The 19,408-nt window shown below is 43.3% G+C and overlaps 1 protein-coding gene across 1 annotated transcript in view; it reads right to left on the bottom strand.

Moving 5' to 3' along the window:
• Positions 1–19,408, bottom strand: part of LRPPRC (leucine rich pentatricopeptide repeat containing) — a 184,599-nt gene that overhangs the window by 71,425 nt on the left and 93,766 nt on the right. The window contains exon 23 of the mRNA XM_040430335.1: positions 15,785–15,992. Coding sequence (XP_040286269.1) covers positions 15,785–15,992 — 208 coding nt within the window. The remainder of the gene's footprint in view (positions 1–15,784; positions 15,993–19,408) is intronic.

Raw genomic sequence — 19,408 nt, 5'->3', positions numbered from 1 at the left:
GAGAGCATCACATATGTGCAGCAATTACTTCATTGATGTCTGTAACCATGACCAGTCCATACGTGGAATTAATGGGGGTTCTTGATGTCAGCCCAACACCAATCATGTGACGGACATATCAAGCAATACTTTTTTGGGGGGGGACAGGTCCCTGGCTGCCCTTTTCCTGTTAAGAAATATGTATTGTGCCACCATATGGATCCAATTAGTAGTCCACAAGGACAGGCTCTGCAGACACTGCACGGTTGAGCATAGATAAATCAGAAGACAACGTTTTCAACCAGGGGCGAAGGAAATTTCCTGAGGGGCTGCCCAAGCCCTCCACATGGTCACTGGCAGGTTACAGAAAGATCAGATGCTCTCAGCATTAACACTGGAGTATCAGGTACTTATGTACCTGGACAGCGGCTGATGGCACCCCCCTGAATTCAAGGGTATGGCTGTTCTCAGGACATAGATACAGTTGGTTGTCTATGGCTCCTTGACCTATTGTTCACCCTCACAGACCACAGGCCACTACATAAGGCAGGTTACAAATGGCGCAGGGACACAGGGGTCTGAGGTGGTAGGCTGGAAAAGGCCTGCGGTCTGCACTGGAGACCTTTCTTCTTGGGGGCATTATAAGGATCATTAAAGGGGAAGTACAAGCAGCATGCTGAAGGTAGGGCTGGTAGTGCTGTGGCCTACATCTCAGCTCCTAAGGCCCCTTTCACACGGGCGAGTTTTCCGCATTGCACCCGCACTGACTCCGGATGTATTTATTTCTATGGGGCTGTGCACATGAGCAGTGATTTTCACGCATCACTTGTGCGTTGCGTGAAAATCGCAGCATGCTCTATTTTGTGCGTTTTTCACGCAACGCAGGCCCCATAGAAGTGAATGGGGCCGCGGGAAAATCGCAAGCATCCGCAAGCAAGTGCGGATGCGGAGCGATTTTCATGCATGGTTGCTAGGTGACGATCGAGCTGGGGTCCCGATCTGTATTATTTCCCCTTCTAACATGGTTATAAGGGAAAATAATAGCATTCTGAATACAGAATGCAAAGTAAAATAGTGATGGAGGGGTTAAAAAAAAATTTAAAAAAATTCAACTCACCGAGTCCACTTGATCGCGTAGTTGCGGATCTCTGTCTTCTTCTGTAATGTTGAGCTGCCGGCCAAGGACCTGTGGTGACATCACATCACATGATCCAATCACATGGTCCCTCACCATGGTGATGAACCATGTGATGAGCACAGTGACATCATCAAAGGTCCTATTCCTGTGCACAGCAAAGAAGAAGACAGAAGAGAAGCCGGGCTGCGCGATCAAGTGGATTAAGGCGAGTTAAATTATTATTTTTTATTCATTTTTTTAACCCCTCCAGCCCTATTGTACTAAGCATTCTGTATTAAGAATGCTAATATTTTCCCTTATAACCATGTTATAAGGGAAAATAATACAATCTACAGAACACCTAACCCAAACCCGCCGATTTCTCACGCGCGTGCAAAACGCATTACAATGTTTTGCACTCGCGCGGAAAAATCGCGCATTTTCCCGCAACGCACCCACATCTTATCCAGGCCTAAGACTCCTGCTCTTAGGTACAAATGGAGGAGGATTAAACATGGAAGCTGTTGTTGGCCACCACAGAGGGGCAGCTTCGGAGGGGTGGGGGTGGGGGGATTTCTTTTCTATTGCCTTGTGGTATTTGTTTCAGCTGGGACGGTATTTTATGCTGCACTATGTTATTGCTGGCTAACCTACTTGTGTTTCCCCGCCTTACGTCAAGGAGGACCTGCCGTTAACATGGAGGCCACTTTTAGTTTTTTATCCAGGGCCAATTTAAGTTTCCAGTCCTCCACCGTTTTCCCCCCAAAACATCAGAAACCTTTATACCTCTTCTTCCTCTTAAATCTGTTCTGAATGCTCCAAAAACTCTGCAACCAGGAGGCATGAACCCTGCAATAATCAAAGCAGTGCCCCTCTTACACCTGCAACAGCCACATATAGTCTTCCCTCACTGCCCCTAGATGAGCAGCAGCAGAGTATCTCCTTGCCCTAAGGACTCTTGAAAAAATAGAGCATGTCCTATTCTTGTACGTTCTGCAGACAAGGACAGGCATTGTTAAAAGGATCCGCAAAAAAAATATGGATGCAACATGGACATCACATGTGTTTTTTATTTCCGGATATGTGTTTTGTGGACCACAAAATACATAGGGTCGTGTACATAAAACAAAAAAAATAAAAAAAAATAAGTGGTCCTACTTTGCAGTCGGGTCCAAACTGACATAGGGCAGGTACAGCACAGGTAGATGGGGCCAGCAATACAATATTTCGCATTATACCACCCCAGTGCAGCACAAAATACATGCCCAAAAACTGCCACTAGCTGGCCGCGAGGAGGGCTCAGGCGACCCACCCCTGGGCATCGGCCCACCGGGCAGCTTCCCTGTAGGACCTATGGCCAGTCAGCCAGAGCTAAGGGAGCTTTCATATGTGTTGAATTCCTCCCATTTATGGCGACTGGCAAAACCATGCCCAGTTTCACAAGCTGATGTGGTTTTGCTACGAAGTTCCTGGGCGCATTGCTTCTGCAGGTCGAAATTACAGTAGAAAGCTACTAAAATTTGAATGAAAACATAACTGGCAGCGGTGCACAAAGACGTGCCACCTGCAGCATATAAAAGACAACACACTTACCAGGAGCTGTACTGAAAAGCATACAAATATCATACTTTACTTGCCTTTAAAATAAACGTATTTTACACCTTACCATCAAACTGCCTTTTTTATTTTTACCCGTTGCGAGCAGCCTGCGTTGCCATGCAACTGAATTACTATTTTACACCCAGATGAGGGGTTGTGCTAAAAAAGTAAAATACACATGCAAGGGAAACATTCATTTTCTTGCAGAAATACTGACAAAAAGGGTGAAAATGAGCCCTACTCCACGGGTTCCCGTGCCAATTCCCTATTTAGCATTCCCTAGCGTGCACCCCACTGAGACATTTACGTTTTTGTTTTTTTTTTAGCATTTGGCGTAAAGACTAAATTGCAGGTTCATTTCAAGGCTGCAAAGTGACGCTGCCACAGAGATAGAGACCCTCCGAGGGTATCGCTTCAGATTACGGTCATGTCACGCTCGCGGAAGCATCGTAGCTGGGTGACACGTGAGCTTAAGCCGGGGAGAACTGGAGTGGGGTACAATTTTACATGGTCACATCTGGAGATATATTTTATTAAAATACATATATATATATATTTTTTTTTTTTTACTAAAAGCACATCTTTGACAAATCTGCCCCATTTAAAAATCCCCAAAACTTTGAAAACGGCATTAAACAATGGCGAGCCGGCTTGTCTATTGAGAGGTAAGATCGACAGCGCAGAGCGCGAGATAGATGGATCTATAAATACGGAGAAAGGCAGTCTATGATTGCCATTACATTCAGCGAGAAAATTCAGCTTTTCAAAATGATGGCAAAACAATTATCCTATAGTCAGTGCTGACTATACCCAATTCCCACAGCGTGAATAGAACTGTTTTAGGTCAAAACGATTAATTAATGAACAATTATGGTGCCAGTCAAATGGACAAGCTAATTGACTTCAGTCTCAGAAAGCATGATGTGAAAAGATATTCTCTGCGTATGGAGCCGTGATGGAAAGGAAATTAAAAGAAAGACACTGGGGAAAATGGGAGAAAAAAAAAGCTCTTAGATGTAATAATAATAATAATAATAAAAAAAAAAATAGGTTTCAAAGCTCGAGCAGGAGACGTTTTACATTTTTATTGTAGTCCGGAATTCCATAGTAAACCGGATCAGAGAGGATAAAAAATACAACCGAGCATGTGGAGGAGTATAATGAAACATAAAAACTGGTAAATTACTGTTTTATGTTACAAATGGTCTGCGTCCGGTACATAACAGGGCGCGACAGGGTAAAAAAAGCGGCAGTGTCCCTTTAACTTTCCTGATGAAGAACAGGACACAGAAAAGGCATCAGTAGATTTAAAGGTCCCTTTCACAGACGCCCATACAGAGTGATATACAAATCTCTACCAATCATGGGCACCTGTAGATCTTTACTAAGGGTGGCCACAATTATAAAACTGCATCAGGTATGAACCCATTTGAAATAAAGAAAAAAAAAAAAAAAAAAAAAATCAAGAACCCCAAAAATATCTACAAGATGCTTTACAGATTATAATTCGGTTTGCACCATCAATCCTTTCCTGACCTGCAGCATACATGTATCTTGTGTCTTTAATATTTGTATTTGATTTTTATTTTTTTTACAGCAGACGATCACGCTGTTTGTAGACATTTAACCCCTCAGATGCCATGGTCAAATGTGTCCACGGCATCTGAAAGCCCAGAAGAAAGGCGCTTCCACTCCGATCGGGGGAGCTGTTCATTCGCTTTGAAAGGAAACACCTGAGCCTGCTGGAACCTAGCAGGCCTTTCACGGTTATATTCCAATGTAAGCCTGCAGGTGGAAAATACAGAATTTTCTATTTAGCAATGTACCGAATCCCATTGCTATACAGAAATGGCAAACTGATGACTGCATGTTGTTACACCCCTTGGGGGCCTAAAAGAAAGGTAAAAATAATATAAAAAAGTTTAAATCACTGTGACGAGGGGACATCCTCTGCGTCTGGAGGACAGAAGGTTTGTACACAAACATAGAAGAGGATTCTTTACGGTAAGAGCAGTGAGACTATGGAACTCTCTGCCTGAGGAGGTGGTGATGGTGAGTACAATAAAGGAATTCAAGAGGGGCCTGGATGTATTTCTGGAGTGTAATAATATTACAGGATATAGCTACTAGAGAGGGGTCGTTGATCCAGGGAGTTATTCTGATTGCCTGATTGGAGTCGGGAAGGAATTTTTTATTCCTCCAAAGTGAGTAAAAATTGGCTTCTACCTCACAGTTTTTTTTTTTGCCTTCCTCTGGATCAACTTGCAGGATAACAGGCCGAACTGGATGGACAAATGTCTTTTTTCGGTCTTATGTACTATGTTACCCCCGTTCCACAGAAAACATTTATCCCATATGGCAGATTCGCTATTTTTTTTCCATCGATTCTGTTCCCCAAATTTTTTTTTATAAAAAGTGTTCAAAAAGTCATAGACACTCCAAAATGGTATCAGTAAAAACTACAGATTGCCCCGCAAAAAAGGAGTCCCCTACACAGCTCCATAGACATAACTTAAAAAAATTAAAAAAATAGAAATGTTATGTGGATCACAATACTGCGATGAAAAAAAAAAAAATAAAAAAAAATAATAATTTTTTTTTTAAAGTTCTTTTTTTTCAGTATTAAAACACAAGAAATACGACATAAATGTGGTATAATTTTAACTGTACTGACCCGGAGAATAAAAAAAGGGACGGGTCAGTTTTACCACATGCGGAATACCGTAAAAACAAAACCCATTAAACTGTGGAGGAATTAATTTAAATTATTTTTTTTCCATTTCAAAACCCAATTTTTTTTTCAGCTTCCCACTGCACTGTATGCAATATTAAATGGAGCCATTAGAAAGTACAACTTGTTCAACAAAAACAAGCACTCATACGGCTATGTGAACGGAAAAATAAAAAAGTTATGGATCTGGGAATGAAGAGAGCAGAAAATGAAAATGCTAAAAATTGGGTGCATTGGAGAAATTATGACTATGTGGAGAAATGCTGGGGTCACCTCTAGAGCAGAGAGCTAGTGTAGAATATTAGACAATTTTTTCTTTATACTTTTGACTTACTGGAGAAGATATGCTTCTCATCTGAGGTTTTCTAACATTTATCACCTATCCATGATGCATGATTCCTAGGGGTCCGACTGCTGGGAACCCCACTGATGAAGAGAATCAGGGGCCAAAAAATCCCTGTATGAATCAAGTGGTGGTGCGCACTGCGCATGATCACTCGATCAATTCACTTCTGTGGGACCACTGAGTAAAGAGTTTAGTAATCTCTGGAAGTCCCATAGACGTGAACGGAGTGGTAGACACACATACACCTCAACTCAAAAAGGATGACATTGCAGGTCACGCTCCAACTTGGGTACAAAAATAGAAAGGGGGAAAAAAAACAAAAAACGTGAAGACCTGAAGGTGCTTCTATCACCCTCAGTAAGTCACAGTGACATGTCCACCAGCTCTAGTGACTGACTGGGGTGAGAGAAGCCTCAGAAAAGGAGCACACCCAGGCCCTGTAACGGACAGGAAGCCGGACGCCTGACCATACTAACGCCACCACTCCATTCAGACAGGAAGCTCAGGGACCCCTATTGTCATGATCATTGGGGGTACCGTCGGTCAGACCTCCAGGGAGCATACTATTTAACCTGGGGCCATCTTCACGGAATTCAAACATGCATTCATGTTGATTTCAGTGAGGAGAGAGGAACATACCGCTGCTAAACATCTCTGACAATGGGTTAACGTCTGTGGAATCAAAGGCTTAGGGCTCATTCACATGACTGTTCATTCATTTCAATGGGGCCGCAAAAAATGTGGACGGCACACAGTGTTCTGTTCCGCAAAAAATATAGAGCATGTCCTATGCTTGTCCACAATCGGGGACAAGAATAGGCATATCTATAATGGGCCGTCCGCACGCGGGCGGCATCGGTGTTTTGCGGATCGCAAAACGCGGCACAGTCCTGTGAATGCGCCCTTAGGCTTGCCGAGATACCCTCCGCTCAAATCTTCTGACGGGGGACGGTCAACATACACATAAAATTGTCGCCCGATCCCACCAAGATCAGTGGGAACGGCCGACATTGATCAATGTAACATTCCTGCAATACAAATATGTGGATGGCTCCTGATTTACTCCCCACGCGCGCACACACGTGTGTCTGAGTCGTCGGGTTAAAACACACACAAGCCCCATTTTTTAATCACTACTTGTGTGCACACAGGAACATGCACTCTATAACTTTAATGGAGGGGAGGGGGATGTAACGTGGCAAATGCATAATATTGATTGATATTACGGTGGAGTGCTGCAGTGTCACGCACAAGGCTTAAGCTAAGTGGCAATTTACCTAAGGGCTTTGCTGATTGAAAAGCTCTCAAACCTGAAAACCACTAGAGGAGGAGAGAAAGGGGAATTACAAGCGAGGACTGCAGAATAAAAAAAAAACAAAAAAATAAAATAAAACTCCACCCCCCTCCCCCCCCAAATCCTTCCAGCTTTAATCTGCAGCAGATGTCGGCACTTGGTGAAAAACAAGAATACGAACTGACGGGCATTTCTTTCTGAACAGGTAACCCTTTGAAAATTAAAAAGATTAAAAAAAATGTCTCCAGGCAGGAAACGGTTAACCCAAACTGGCCACTGCAAGGAGACTAGTGATGAAATCCTCACCACAACTAATCCTCACCCAAAAAAAAAAAAAAAATTAACTGTGTTGAAGGCTTTGTAATTTCCCTAGGTACAATTTAGCTGTCACTTATTTTAAAATTTACTCAAACACGCATTTCGAGCAGCTCTAACTTCACATGTCAAGTGCTTTCCAGCCAATTAAGCCTACACTGGAAGTCTGTGTTAAACAACTGAATGATTAGACAAGATAGCTCATTTCCTTGCTCTTTTGTTCGGCATAAGAAATGCCACATTTACATTATCAGACTCAACAGGATTTTCTGACAGAGGAGGGAAGAAAAAAAAATTGGATAAAAAAAAAAAAATCAGCCTATCAAACACTATCCGTACAAAACACATCAAGCCAGTCATTTACCAATCATCCTTCAAAAACCAATAGCCATGAATGTAACTTAATTACGACTCAGCGATCCTTGACGAGGAACCATCTTATCGCTGTCTTATCCCGCAAGGGAGAGCGAGTACATTCGTCTTTGTCCTCCGTCTCCAGCGCTAAAGTCCTAATGGTAACAATAAAGTTGCCCTGGATATTGCAGCATTTGCTTACTACATAAAATACCAGTATAGGTGATACAGAGGCTTCGCTCGGGTATATTTCATCTATTTCATTGAATGTTTGTGTGTTGTTAAAACATATCAACACTATCCACTATAACAGTGACATCTACAGCCCCCCACCCCTTAACACTGACTGCCCCCACAGTGCCCGATCCCTTAATATTGGACCTCCACAGCAGCCCACCCCCTTAACTTTGACCTTTACAGCAGCCTTCCCCTTTAACAGCGAGTTTCACAGCACACCACCCCCTTGACAGTGACCTCCACAGAGGCCAGCACCGTTAACAGTGACCTTTACAGCAATCTGCCCCTTAACACTGACCTCCATAGCGGACCATCCCCTCAACTGTGACCTCCACAGCAGCCTGCCCCTAGGGTGGACAGAGGTCCAGTTTTAGGCCAGACAGTCCGGCAGTCAGAATCCCTGTCCTCCATCTGGCGCAGGGCCTGTACAGACACAAGGATGTCCTTTTGAACAGCTCACTCTCAGACAGCAGCACTGTGCTATCTGAGTGTGAGCTGCAGGGAGAAAGTCACCGTCCCTCCCACCCCTGCAGCTGCCAGAAGTTGATTTTTTACTTTATTTTTTCAATTCCTGTAGGCTGTGTGGGAGGGGGCGTGACCTAACCGGATCAGGGGCGTGGGTTAGCAGGACCTGGGGGCGGAGGTTTGAAGTTAGTCTTTCGAGGGTGGACACATTGTGGCAAGGGGCGTGTCTGGGCTCCTTCCTCCAAGAGTGACGCCCCTCTGGGCACCTTACTGGCTCATTTGCATACCAAATAAACTGTTCCAGCAATAGATGTTTTTATCCTCTGAAAATCCAAAGGGCACATCTGGAAATAAGGTACTAAGTGCTATTAGGCCATGGCTTTACTTCAATAGCAATTATCCTGGTGACAGATTTCCTTTAAAGGGTTTCTATCACTTCGTTTGACATATTTAGCTGTCAGACACTAGCGATCTGCTAGTGTCTGCTCTAACAAACCATCCTAATATAATAGGTTTTGGGGCAGCCGTTTCGCTAAAATAAGAACTTATATCTATATGCTAATGAGCCTCTAGGTGCTATGGGGGCGTCATTAGCACCTAGAGGCTCCGTCTACCTTCATAAACTGCCGCCGCCCTGCGCGTCCCTCCAGCCCGTCCATCTCCTGCTGAATGCGATCCTCCCCGTGCGCGTCTCTGTTCGGCGCATGCACAGTGAATGTCTGACCGCTTCCCTGCTCAGACATCTCCACTGCGCCTGCGCCGATGACATCATAGTGCTCCGAGGAACAGGCACAGTGGAGATGTCTGTGCAGGGAAGCGGTCAGACATTCACTGCGCATGCGCCGAACAGAGACGCGCACGGGGAGGATCGCATTCAGCAGGAGATGGGCGGGCTGGAGGGACGCGCTGGGCGGCGGCAGTTTATGAAGGTAGACGGAGCCTCTAGATGCTAATGACGCCCCCATAGCACCTAGAGGCTCATTAGCATATAGATATAAGTTCTTATTTTAGCGAAACGGCCGCCCCAAAACCTATCATATTAGGATGGTTTGTTAGAGCAGACACTAGCGGATCGCTAGTGTCTGACACCTAAATATGTGATACCAAGTGATAGAAACCCTTTAAAGCTCTCCTACAGCAGTGAAGAAAAATGGCGTAAAACTGTATGTGTGGAGGCTAACGGCCTGCGAGCTTCTATTGGCTGATAAGGGTCATGCGTCCAAGCTTCTATTGGCTAATGCATTTTTCGGGAATATCTTAGGAACGGTACGTCCTAGAGAGCCGAGACCTGGTCTAAAACCTTCCTGGACACCTGATGTACTTGTGTGCCAAATTTCGCGATTGTAAATGCGACTGTGTGGATTCTTTTAGTGGACATACATACACACACACAGATATATATATATATATAGTTATAGTTATGAAAAAATGGCGGCACTGGCTAAAGAGGAAAGGTTCGGGTGCACGTAAAAGGCTCATGTTTGGAGCCGAAACGTTGCACCACCTGGGTGAATAAAAGGTTTCACTTGCTTTTATCTACCGGAGTGCCGCTCTTTTTCTGGATCTATATACATACACACACACACACACACACACACACACGTGTCCTTCCTTACTTTTCCTCTTGGCTGGACATCTCCTGATATGCATGCCACTAGATATCCAGCTTTTTAAAACAATACCATTCTGTGATATTATGTCACAAGATGTCTCTCATATGCATCTAGTGATGCCACCCAGTGGTTGTGTTGTACATTGCAGCCTCTCAAGGGTTTTGCCAGCATGTTGTGATATTGTGTGGGAGACCTTAACCCCTTCACTGCTGATATGGAGTAAAGTGCAAACATGGCGCCGGCTCGCGCGTGCAGCTGGCGTCATGGACGGTGGGTCTCCGCTGTTTCAAACAGCAGAGACCCGCGGCTAATGACCACAACCGGCAATAATGCCGATTTCGGTCATTAAAGGGATTGTCCAAGTTATATTTATTGACGACCTATCCTCAGGATAGGTCATCAATATCAGATCGGCGGGGGTCCGACACCCGGCACCCCCGCTGATCAGCTGTTTGAAGTGAAGGCACTCGCCGTGCCAGCGCTGCCTCCTCTTCACCGTTTACCTCCTAGCCGTTGCATCTGCAGCGGTGAGCAGCTGTAATTACACCCAAGCCGTCCCATTCATTTCAATGGTACGGATTACTCCTATATAGCAATCCGTACCATTGAAATGAATGGGACAGCTTGGGTGTAATTACACCTGCTCACCGCTGCAGATGCAACGGCTAGAAGGTAAACAGTGAAGAGGAGGCAGCGCTGGCACGGCGCGCGCCTTCTCTTGAAACAGCTGATCGGCGGGGGTGCCTGGTGTCGGACCCCCGCTGATCTGATACTGATAAAGACTACGCAGTAGTCGAAACGTTGCTGTTTTTATGGGTCTGTTTTGTACGTATATCATTGATAAACCAACAATAAGGAATTAATGGAGAATAATGCTGCCGTCATCGATTAACTGAATATCTATTGGTGGGCTGCTGTGGATCGGGGGCCCAAGACTGGCTGATGCATACCTCCTGAATGGAGTCAAGAAGGTACAGAAGTGCTGCTCTAAACATAATTTTTCGCTATCCTGAGGATAGGTCATCAATAAATATAACTTGGACAACCCCTTTAAAGCCTTTAGATGCCATGATCAATTGAGATCACAACATCTAAAGGGTGAAAAATCCGGAACCTTGCACTTCCGGGCTTCTTACCGGCATCCTCTGCGGCCAATGAGGATGCCGGTAATTGATTTCAATGTGCTGGGTCTCTCTGGAGAGAAACCTATATATAGCCCAAACAAAGTTAAGGGCCCACCCCTAATTAAAGCATAAATTCTCTCTGAAGAGACCCAGGGCATTGAAGCTGCATTTCTTATTTGGGCCAACAGGTGGCAGGCCAACATAAGAAATGAGCAATTCTTGTTCAAACAATGGATGTAAAAAACAAGCTTCAAAAATCATAAAAAAGTAAAAACAAAAAAAAAAAAAAAAAACTGTAAAGAAATATATAAAAACTTGAAAAAATATAAAAGTTTAAATCACCGTAGAATAAAAAAAATACATAAATAATTTAAAAAATATATAAACATCATGGGCATCACCGTTCCCGAAAATGTCCATATTATTAAAATCTAAAAAGGTTTTTCTAATACGGTAAATTTAGACATAAAAACCTATAAATATGTGGTATTGTTGTAATCGTAATGACCCAGAGAATGAAGGACACAGGCGAGTTTTGCTGCAAATGGAACGCCGTGGGCAGAAAACCCATAGAACGGTGGAGGAATTGGGTTTTTGCCATATTAAATGATTGCATTAGAAAGTACAACTTGTCCCGGAAAAAAAAAAACCTCATACAGCTTATTATGGCTCAAGGAAGATAGGGAAGAAAAATGAAAACGCAAAAACGAGAAAACCTCCGGTATCCTAAGTGTTAAGCAAATTAGAGCTGAAGGGTGGACACATCTATACACTAGCTATAATGTTAAAACCATCTGCCTAAGGGCTCATGCACACGACTAGATATTTTTTTCAGTTTCGTTTTTTTACAGGTCCGTATGCGGAACAATTCTTTTATTTCAATGGGTCCGCAAAGAACCCAAAATGACTCCATGTGCATTCAGTTTCCGTATGTCCATTCCGCAAAAAAATATAACTTGCCCTATTCTTGTCCGTTTTGCGGACAAGGACAGGCATTGTTACAACAGATCAGCAAAAAAACGGATCCAACACGGATATATTTTTTTGAGGATCCATGTTTTGCGGACTGCAAAATACATACAGTCGTGTGCATGAACCCTAATACTAAGTAAGTCCCCCTCCTGCCGTTAAAACATTTCTGAGCCATCGAGGCAGGTCCTGTGGAATCTGGTCCAAGACAATCGCAGTAGATCCTAAAAGTTGTGCGTTTCAGCCTCCAAGGAGCGGATGTGTTTATCCAGCACATCCCACAGATACTCCATCGGATTGGGATCTGGAGAATTTGAAGGTGAACACCTGGAACTCTTCGTCATATTCCTTAACCCCTTAGTGACCAATTGATCAATTGATCATGTTTTAGGCCTTAATAACCAAGCAATTATTTGTATTTTTTTTTTTTTATCTTCACCTTCCAAGAACTGTAATGTTTTTTCTATTGATGTAGCCTTATGGGGCTTGTTGTTGGAGGGACAAGTTGTAGTTTTTAATAGTATCATTTACGGGTAAACACAACTTACTGATTAGCTTTTATTCACTCACTGGGAGGGAGATGAGAAAAAAACAGCAACACTGCCACAGTTCTTATACATTTTGCGGCTTTCATTTTATAGCATAAATAACAAGATAACTTTATTCTCCGGGTCGGTGCAATTACAGCGTTACCAAATACATATAGTTTTTTTTTACGTTTTACTACTTTTGCACAATAAAAAACCTTTTTTAAAAAGAAAATATTTTTGCATCAACGCTTCCTAAGACCCATAACTTTTCTATTTTTTTTTTTACAGAGCAGTGTGAGGGCTTAATTTTTGTAGGAAGAGTTGGAGTTTTTATTGGTATCATTTTAGGGTACACTTTTTGTTCGCTTTTTAATTTTTGCAGTGTGCCAGGAGCATTATCCTGCTGAAAGAGGCCACTGCCATTAGAGAATACTGTTACCATGAAGGGGTGTACTTGTCTGTACAGTGTTTAGGTAGGTGGTACATGTGAATGGCAGGATCCAAGGTTTCCCAGCAGAACACTGCCCGGAGCAACACACTGTCGGCTCCTCTTCTTCATATAGCGCATTCTGATGCCATCTCTTCCTCACGTAAGTGACCCACGTCACGTGTACCCAGCTAATCACACGATGTAAAAGAAAATGTGATTCATCAGACCAGACCACCTTCTTCCAGTGCTCCGAAGTCCAGTTCTGACGCTCATGTTTCCATACCATGGGCTTACGGCAGTGGACAGGGGTTAGCATGGGCACTAGGCCCGGGCTCCGTGCTATGCAGCACCCTCAGCAAGCTATGATGCACTGTGTGCCCTGACTCCTATCACAGCCAGCAGGACCTTTTTTTTAGCAATTGGACCAGATGGGCTAGCCTTCACTCCCCAAAGCCATAAATGAAGCTTGGGCACTAATGCCGCTTTACCAACTGTCCTTCCATGGGTCAGTTTAGTAGGTACTAACCACTGCTTACCAGGGACACCCCACCAGACCAGCAGTTTGGAGATGCACTGACTCAGCCATCTAGTCATCACAATTTGGTCGTTAATATCATAACACTAATATATATAATATAGATAAGTTACTCAAAACTGATTTTACAAAACTTTGCTAACCCTTTAGGTGTTCCACAAGAATTGGCAGATTTTCCATTTTAATCCATTTTTTTCTTTAACACAGCAAGTGTTAACAGCCAAACAAAACGTAATATTTATTGCCCTGATTCTGCGGTTTACAGAAACACCCCACATGTGGTAGTAAACTGCTGTATGGTTTTTGGATTTTGCTGGACTGGTTTTTAGATGCCATGTCCCATTTGAAGCCCCCCTGATGCACCTCTAGAGTAGAAACTCCCAAAAAATTACCCCTTTTTGGAAATTGGGGATATGGTGCCAGTTTTATTGGTACTATTTTGGGGTACATATGATTTTTTAATTGCTCTATATTACGTTTTTTGTGGGGCAAGGTAACAAAAAAATGGCAGCTATGGCACAGTTTAAATTTTTTACAACATTCATCTGACAGGGTAGATTATGTGCTATTTTTTTTAGAGCAGGTTGTTACGCACACAATGATATCAAATATGTCTACTTTCTTTGTTTCAGTTTTACACAAAAAAAATGTTTGAGTCTCCATTTTCTGAACGCCTTATTTTTTTTATTTTTCTGCTGATCGTCTTATGCAGGGGCTCATTTTTTGCAGGAAGAGTTAAAGTTTTTATTGGGTACATATGATTTTTTGTTCATTATTTCACTTTATGGGGCAAAGAGACCAAAAAATTGGTTGTTTTGGCACAGTTTATTTTTATAGAGCAGGTCCTTACGGACATGGCAATACCCAATATGTATACTTTCTTATTTATTTAAGTTTTACACAATAATAGCATTTTTGAAACAAAAAAAAATTATGTTTTAGTGTCTCCATAGTCTGAGAGCCATAGCTTTTTTATTTTTTGACCGATTGTCCTAGGTAGGGTCTCATTTTTTGTGGGATGAGGTGACGGTTTGATTGGTATTATTTTGGGGGGGGGGGCATATGCCTTTTTGATCACTTGGTGTTGCACTTTATGTGATATTAGGTGACAAAAAAATGGCTTTTTTGGCACTGTTTTTATTTAAAAAAAAATTTTTTACGGTGTTCAGCTGAAGGGTTAGGTCATGTGATATTTTTATAGAGCTGGTTGTTACGGACGAGGCGATACCTAATATGTATACTTTTTTTATTTCACTTTAACACAATGATAGCATATTTGAAACAAAAAAAATGATTTTTTAATGTCTCCATGTTCTGAGAGCTCTATTTTTTTTTTTTTTTGAGCGATTTTCTTATGTAGGGGCTCATTTTTTGCAGGATAAGGTGACGGTTTTATTGGCACCATTTTTTATGGTGTTTATCGGACCAGGTGGATCATGTGATATACCTAGTGCCGGTCGTTATGGATGCGGCGATACTTAAGTGTGTATTTTTTCAAAATTTTTTTTTCTTCTAAAATCAGGGGAAAGGGTCGTTTTCTGCTTTTTTTTTTTTTTACTTTATTTCTGTCCCACTCTGGGACTTCACCTTTTGAGGGTCTTATCCCCTCTGCAATGCATTACAATACATATGTATTGTAATGCATTGCCTGTTAGTGGATTACACTGAGTAATACACTAACAGGTTGCCTAGGAGACGAGCCTGGGGCTGGATCGCCTGGGCACCCGTAGAAGGCAGGTTCCAATGCCGTGCAAGGCATTGGGCAGCTTGTGCATGGCATCAGGCTGCCTTGTAACACATCAGGTCCCCGCCACAGCAGTGCAGGAACCCGATTGGCTCCCTCACCCGGAGCATGCACCTTCTATGCTGCGGTCAGCGCTGATTGTGGCATAGAAGCGGTTAATCTGCCGGCATCGGCTTTTACAGCGATCCGATGCCTGCCCGATCACCATGACGATTAAGCAGAAGGTCGAGTTTTGCAGAAAAATCTGACCTAAATGGCGCAGGCTGTGAAATTCTCTACATGGACCGATCACCCTTAAGGAAAAATTGCACAATGGCATTGACCCATTGACTACACTGGGTTAGTGTTTAGTCCGGGTGCTGTCCCTTCTACACATCTGAATGAGCCCCAACCAGCACTTACTTTTTCAGATGCACCATCACCAGCGGGGCGCACATCCTGCCGTTGGGGTTGATCAGGCCCATCATCACGCTGTACTCGTGGAAGAGGTTGAGAGCCTGGGCGTCACCTTTCAAGGCCATGTTGTTGAGGACGTGGAAGTAGTAATCGGTGGCGGCCTCGTTCATGGGAACATCTTTTTCTTGCATCTCCTTCAGAATGTTAATCGCGTCTACAATGGAGCGACACAAAAGGACCCTTAGGTAATTTCATGGAGTGAAAACAAACTGTTATTAAAACAGCATTTCCAACCCAGCAGGAAATGCAAATTCTGGTGTATAATGCCGATTTCAAGTTAATTACTACTTGCATTTCTAAACGAGACTACAATTATAAATCCACAATAGCATGGTTTTATCATTTCCCCGCAACTGTGACTACAAATTACAGATAGGAGCCGCGTGCCCACTTTCACCGTGTAACCCTGTCCTGTCTGCCCTATGGCGGCGCGATCTCACTAAATGGATGCTTTTATCGTTCAGTGCCAACATCTGCTAAATCGCGGCATTGTTTCTTCAGCAGATGGCTTGTCAGGAGGCCAGATAATAAAGATGTATTTACAGTGTATATACAGCCAAACTAATGGCCTGATACCGATAGGGTCTGTTTGCTGTGTCGATACTAATTAGACAAGCAGAGCCAATGAAAGCTTTCCAGCAGACTGCATGTTAAAACATTAGGCTCATTAAGCCTCATTAGGGAGGCAGAAATAAACATTTTGGTGTGTGGGATAAGTAAAGGGGATTTACGTCGCGCCTTGTTTCTTAATTATCGCGCACGCAAATGTTTTGACCAATTTACATGAGAGATGCAAGGGGGGGGGGGGTGCACGGAGCACAAACAGGCGCAATTCTTCCTCTCAAGGTCGTAGTTGCCGCTTATTTCTTCCGGTTACGTGGATGACATTGGCTTGATCCAACGTCAGAGCACTCAAAAGGTTAGGAGGGACGTATAATAAGCATATGGACATCATCCCTTATCAGTGCAGCACCCGTGATGTGGGGACGGATTAGCCAGTGGCAACTCAGACTTTTTCTTTTGGAAAACACCCAAAATTGCAGCCCACCCCCTAACTTTGCGTGCATTGTGCTTAAAGGGGATGTCTCAGTTCAGCACATGGCATTTATCATGTAGAGAAGTTAATACAAGGCACTTACTAATGTATTGTGATTGTCCATATTGCCTCCTTTGCTGGCTGGATTCATTTTTCCATCACATTATACACTGCTTGTTTCCATGGTTACGACCACCCTGGAATCCAAAAGCAGAGGTCGTGCTTGAACATTATAGGAAAAAGCGCAGGCCTCTCTGGTGGCTGGGACCATGGGAGAACGCATAGGCGCCTTTTCCTATAGTGTGCAAGCACGGACGCCGCTGCTGGACTGCAGGGTGGTCGTAACCATGGAAACGAGCAGTGTATAATGGGATGGAAAAATGAATCCAGCCAAAGGAGGCAATATGGACAATCACAATACATTAGTAAGTGCCTTGTATTAACTTTTTTTACATGATAAATCCCACTTACTGAAGTGAGACAACCCCTTTAATCGCACTGGGCCCAAACAGCAATTGGAGCCCTCCCTCCCCGTTTTGGAAAACGTTTCTTTTAAAATAACTATACCAAAGTATCTTTCATTAGAACAGTGAATTTTAAACTGCTCCTCTGCTATTCCTCCTGAAAATGTTTGAATAGATTGAAAATTGGACAGTACAATTCTCCTCGTCAATGGCAGTGTCTCTATGCACCGACACCGTCAGACTGTGTAAAGCCATGTTCACACAACAGAATAAAACTTCAGATTTTATGCTGCGGATTTGCAACCTGCATTGGCGTGGATGCACACGAATATTAGCCCCGTCGTCATTCAATAGGGGCTAATCCTTGTATTTTCCTCCGTAAGTAACTGGCAGGCTGCTTACCGCAGAGTGTCAATTGTCCTATGCATGTGAACGGAGCTGCAGAAACCGCATTCATATGCATGTGATATGGATTTAACACAAGTGTGGGCATTGCATGAGAATACCCCTATTGATGCACCCTATGGACCAAGGGAACAGGTGTCAATTTATTCAAACATTTCCAAGCAGGAATAACAGAGGAACTAGTTCTAGGAGAAGATGCTCTGCTATTAATTTCATGTGGAATACACTAAAACAGATGTGGTAAGTTCTCTTAACAAAATCTTAAAGGGAAACTCAAGGTATTAAGTATATTTATAAAAATAAAAATAAAAGTACTATGAGCAATAGGATAAATATGAAATAGATAAATGTGAGATAGACAGATATGGGATAGACAGACAGATAGGATGTAGTATAGAGAGAGAGATAGGCATACAGTTATGTTGGTTGGTCTATTTTTTCATCCACCTATTATAGAATTAATAGAGGGAGGATCCTGTGTTCAGGATAATGATCTCTTGGTTTTAAAGAATGTCCTATATTACACCGATAACCTATTGATGAATGGACACAGTGTAATGCTTCATTTCACCTGTGGTGGCGATGCAGGAAGACAACACCTACTACCTAGTTTCCCCACAGATTACAGCTGATCACTCCAGCAGTTGGGGGGGGGGGGGGGGGGGGGGGGACTTTTTCATTAGCTTATTGTCAAGGGACCTTTCTAAAAACTAGGGTCTGTCCAAAGCTAACAACAGGTTCCTGATGAATTTCAAAAACAGTTTTACTGTGAAGAAAAATTAAGAATCTTTTTAATATACCTACAGGGACACTTTAAAAAAAACAAAAAACCTAATCACTTATTACCCTATATGTGAATGTTTTATTTAACATTCTGGATATCATTTTTTTAAAAGTCTCTCCGTGTATTTTACTTCCTGTCCTGGCTCTTTAACTTTCTCCGTTTAGACTTTTGAACAGTAACTAAACCTTTTCCCAATATACTTTATTAATTTAGTATTTTTCTCAGTGTTTGCCCTCCCTAGAGCGCACCATTCCCTGTGCGCTGAAAACTCCGTTCTCTGTACACCGCTGACAGCTCAGCGGTGTACGGAGTGTGAAATTTATTAATGGGGCCGCAGCAGTGCAGGGAGTACGGGCAGGAACGCACATTGCTACTACTGCCCGTAACGCCCTCCGAGGTTACCTAACTCCTGGCATAGCACATGGGTACCCTGTACCATGCCAGGATTAGCTGACCGGAGCGGGCTCCTGCTTCTGCCTGCTTCGCTAAGCTAAGTGCTGACATGCAGTTCTCTTAGCGGAGCAGGAAGAAGCAGGAGCCCGCTCTGCTCAGCTAATCCTGGCATGGTACAGGGTTACAGGGTACCCATGTGCTATGCCAGGAGTTAGTAAACCTACGGGGAGCACGGGCAGGAGCAGCAATATGCCGGCGAAAGTCACGAGCGTCACTAGAGAACGGCGGGCCGGCTGCCTTTAGTTGGCCGGCGCATGCGCAATATGAAAATCTGTTCCTCTGCCCATAAAGGTACGACTGTAATGAGGGTCAAAGAGTCTATAACCTGATGTGAGCGGTCTAAAACGCTCAGATTAGGTGAAAGACTCCCCTTTAAGGTTACTTTCACATTTGCAGCACGGTTCTCCGACAGGCTGTCCCGGCACAGA

This window comes from Bufo bufo, chromosome 4 (genome assembly GCF_905171765.1).
Source record: "Bufo bufo chromosome 4, aBufBuf1.1, whole genome shotgun sequence".
Lineage (NCBI taxonomy): Eukaryota > Metazoa > Chordata > Amphibia > Anura > Bufonidae > Bufo > Bufo bufo.
This window is presented reverse-complemented; position numbering and strand designations above follow the sequence as displayed.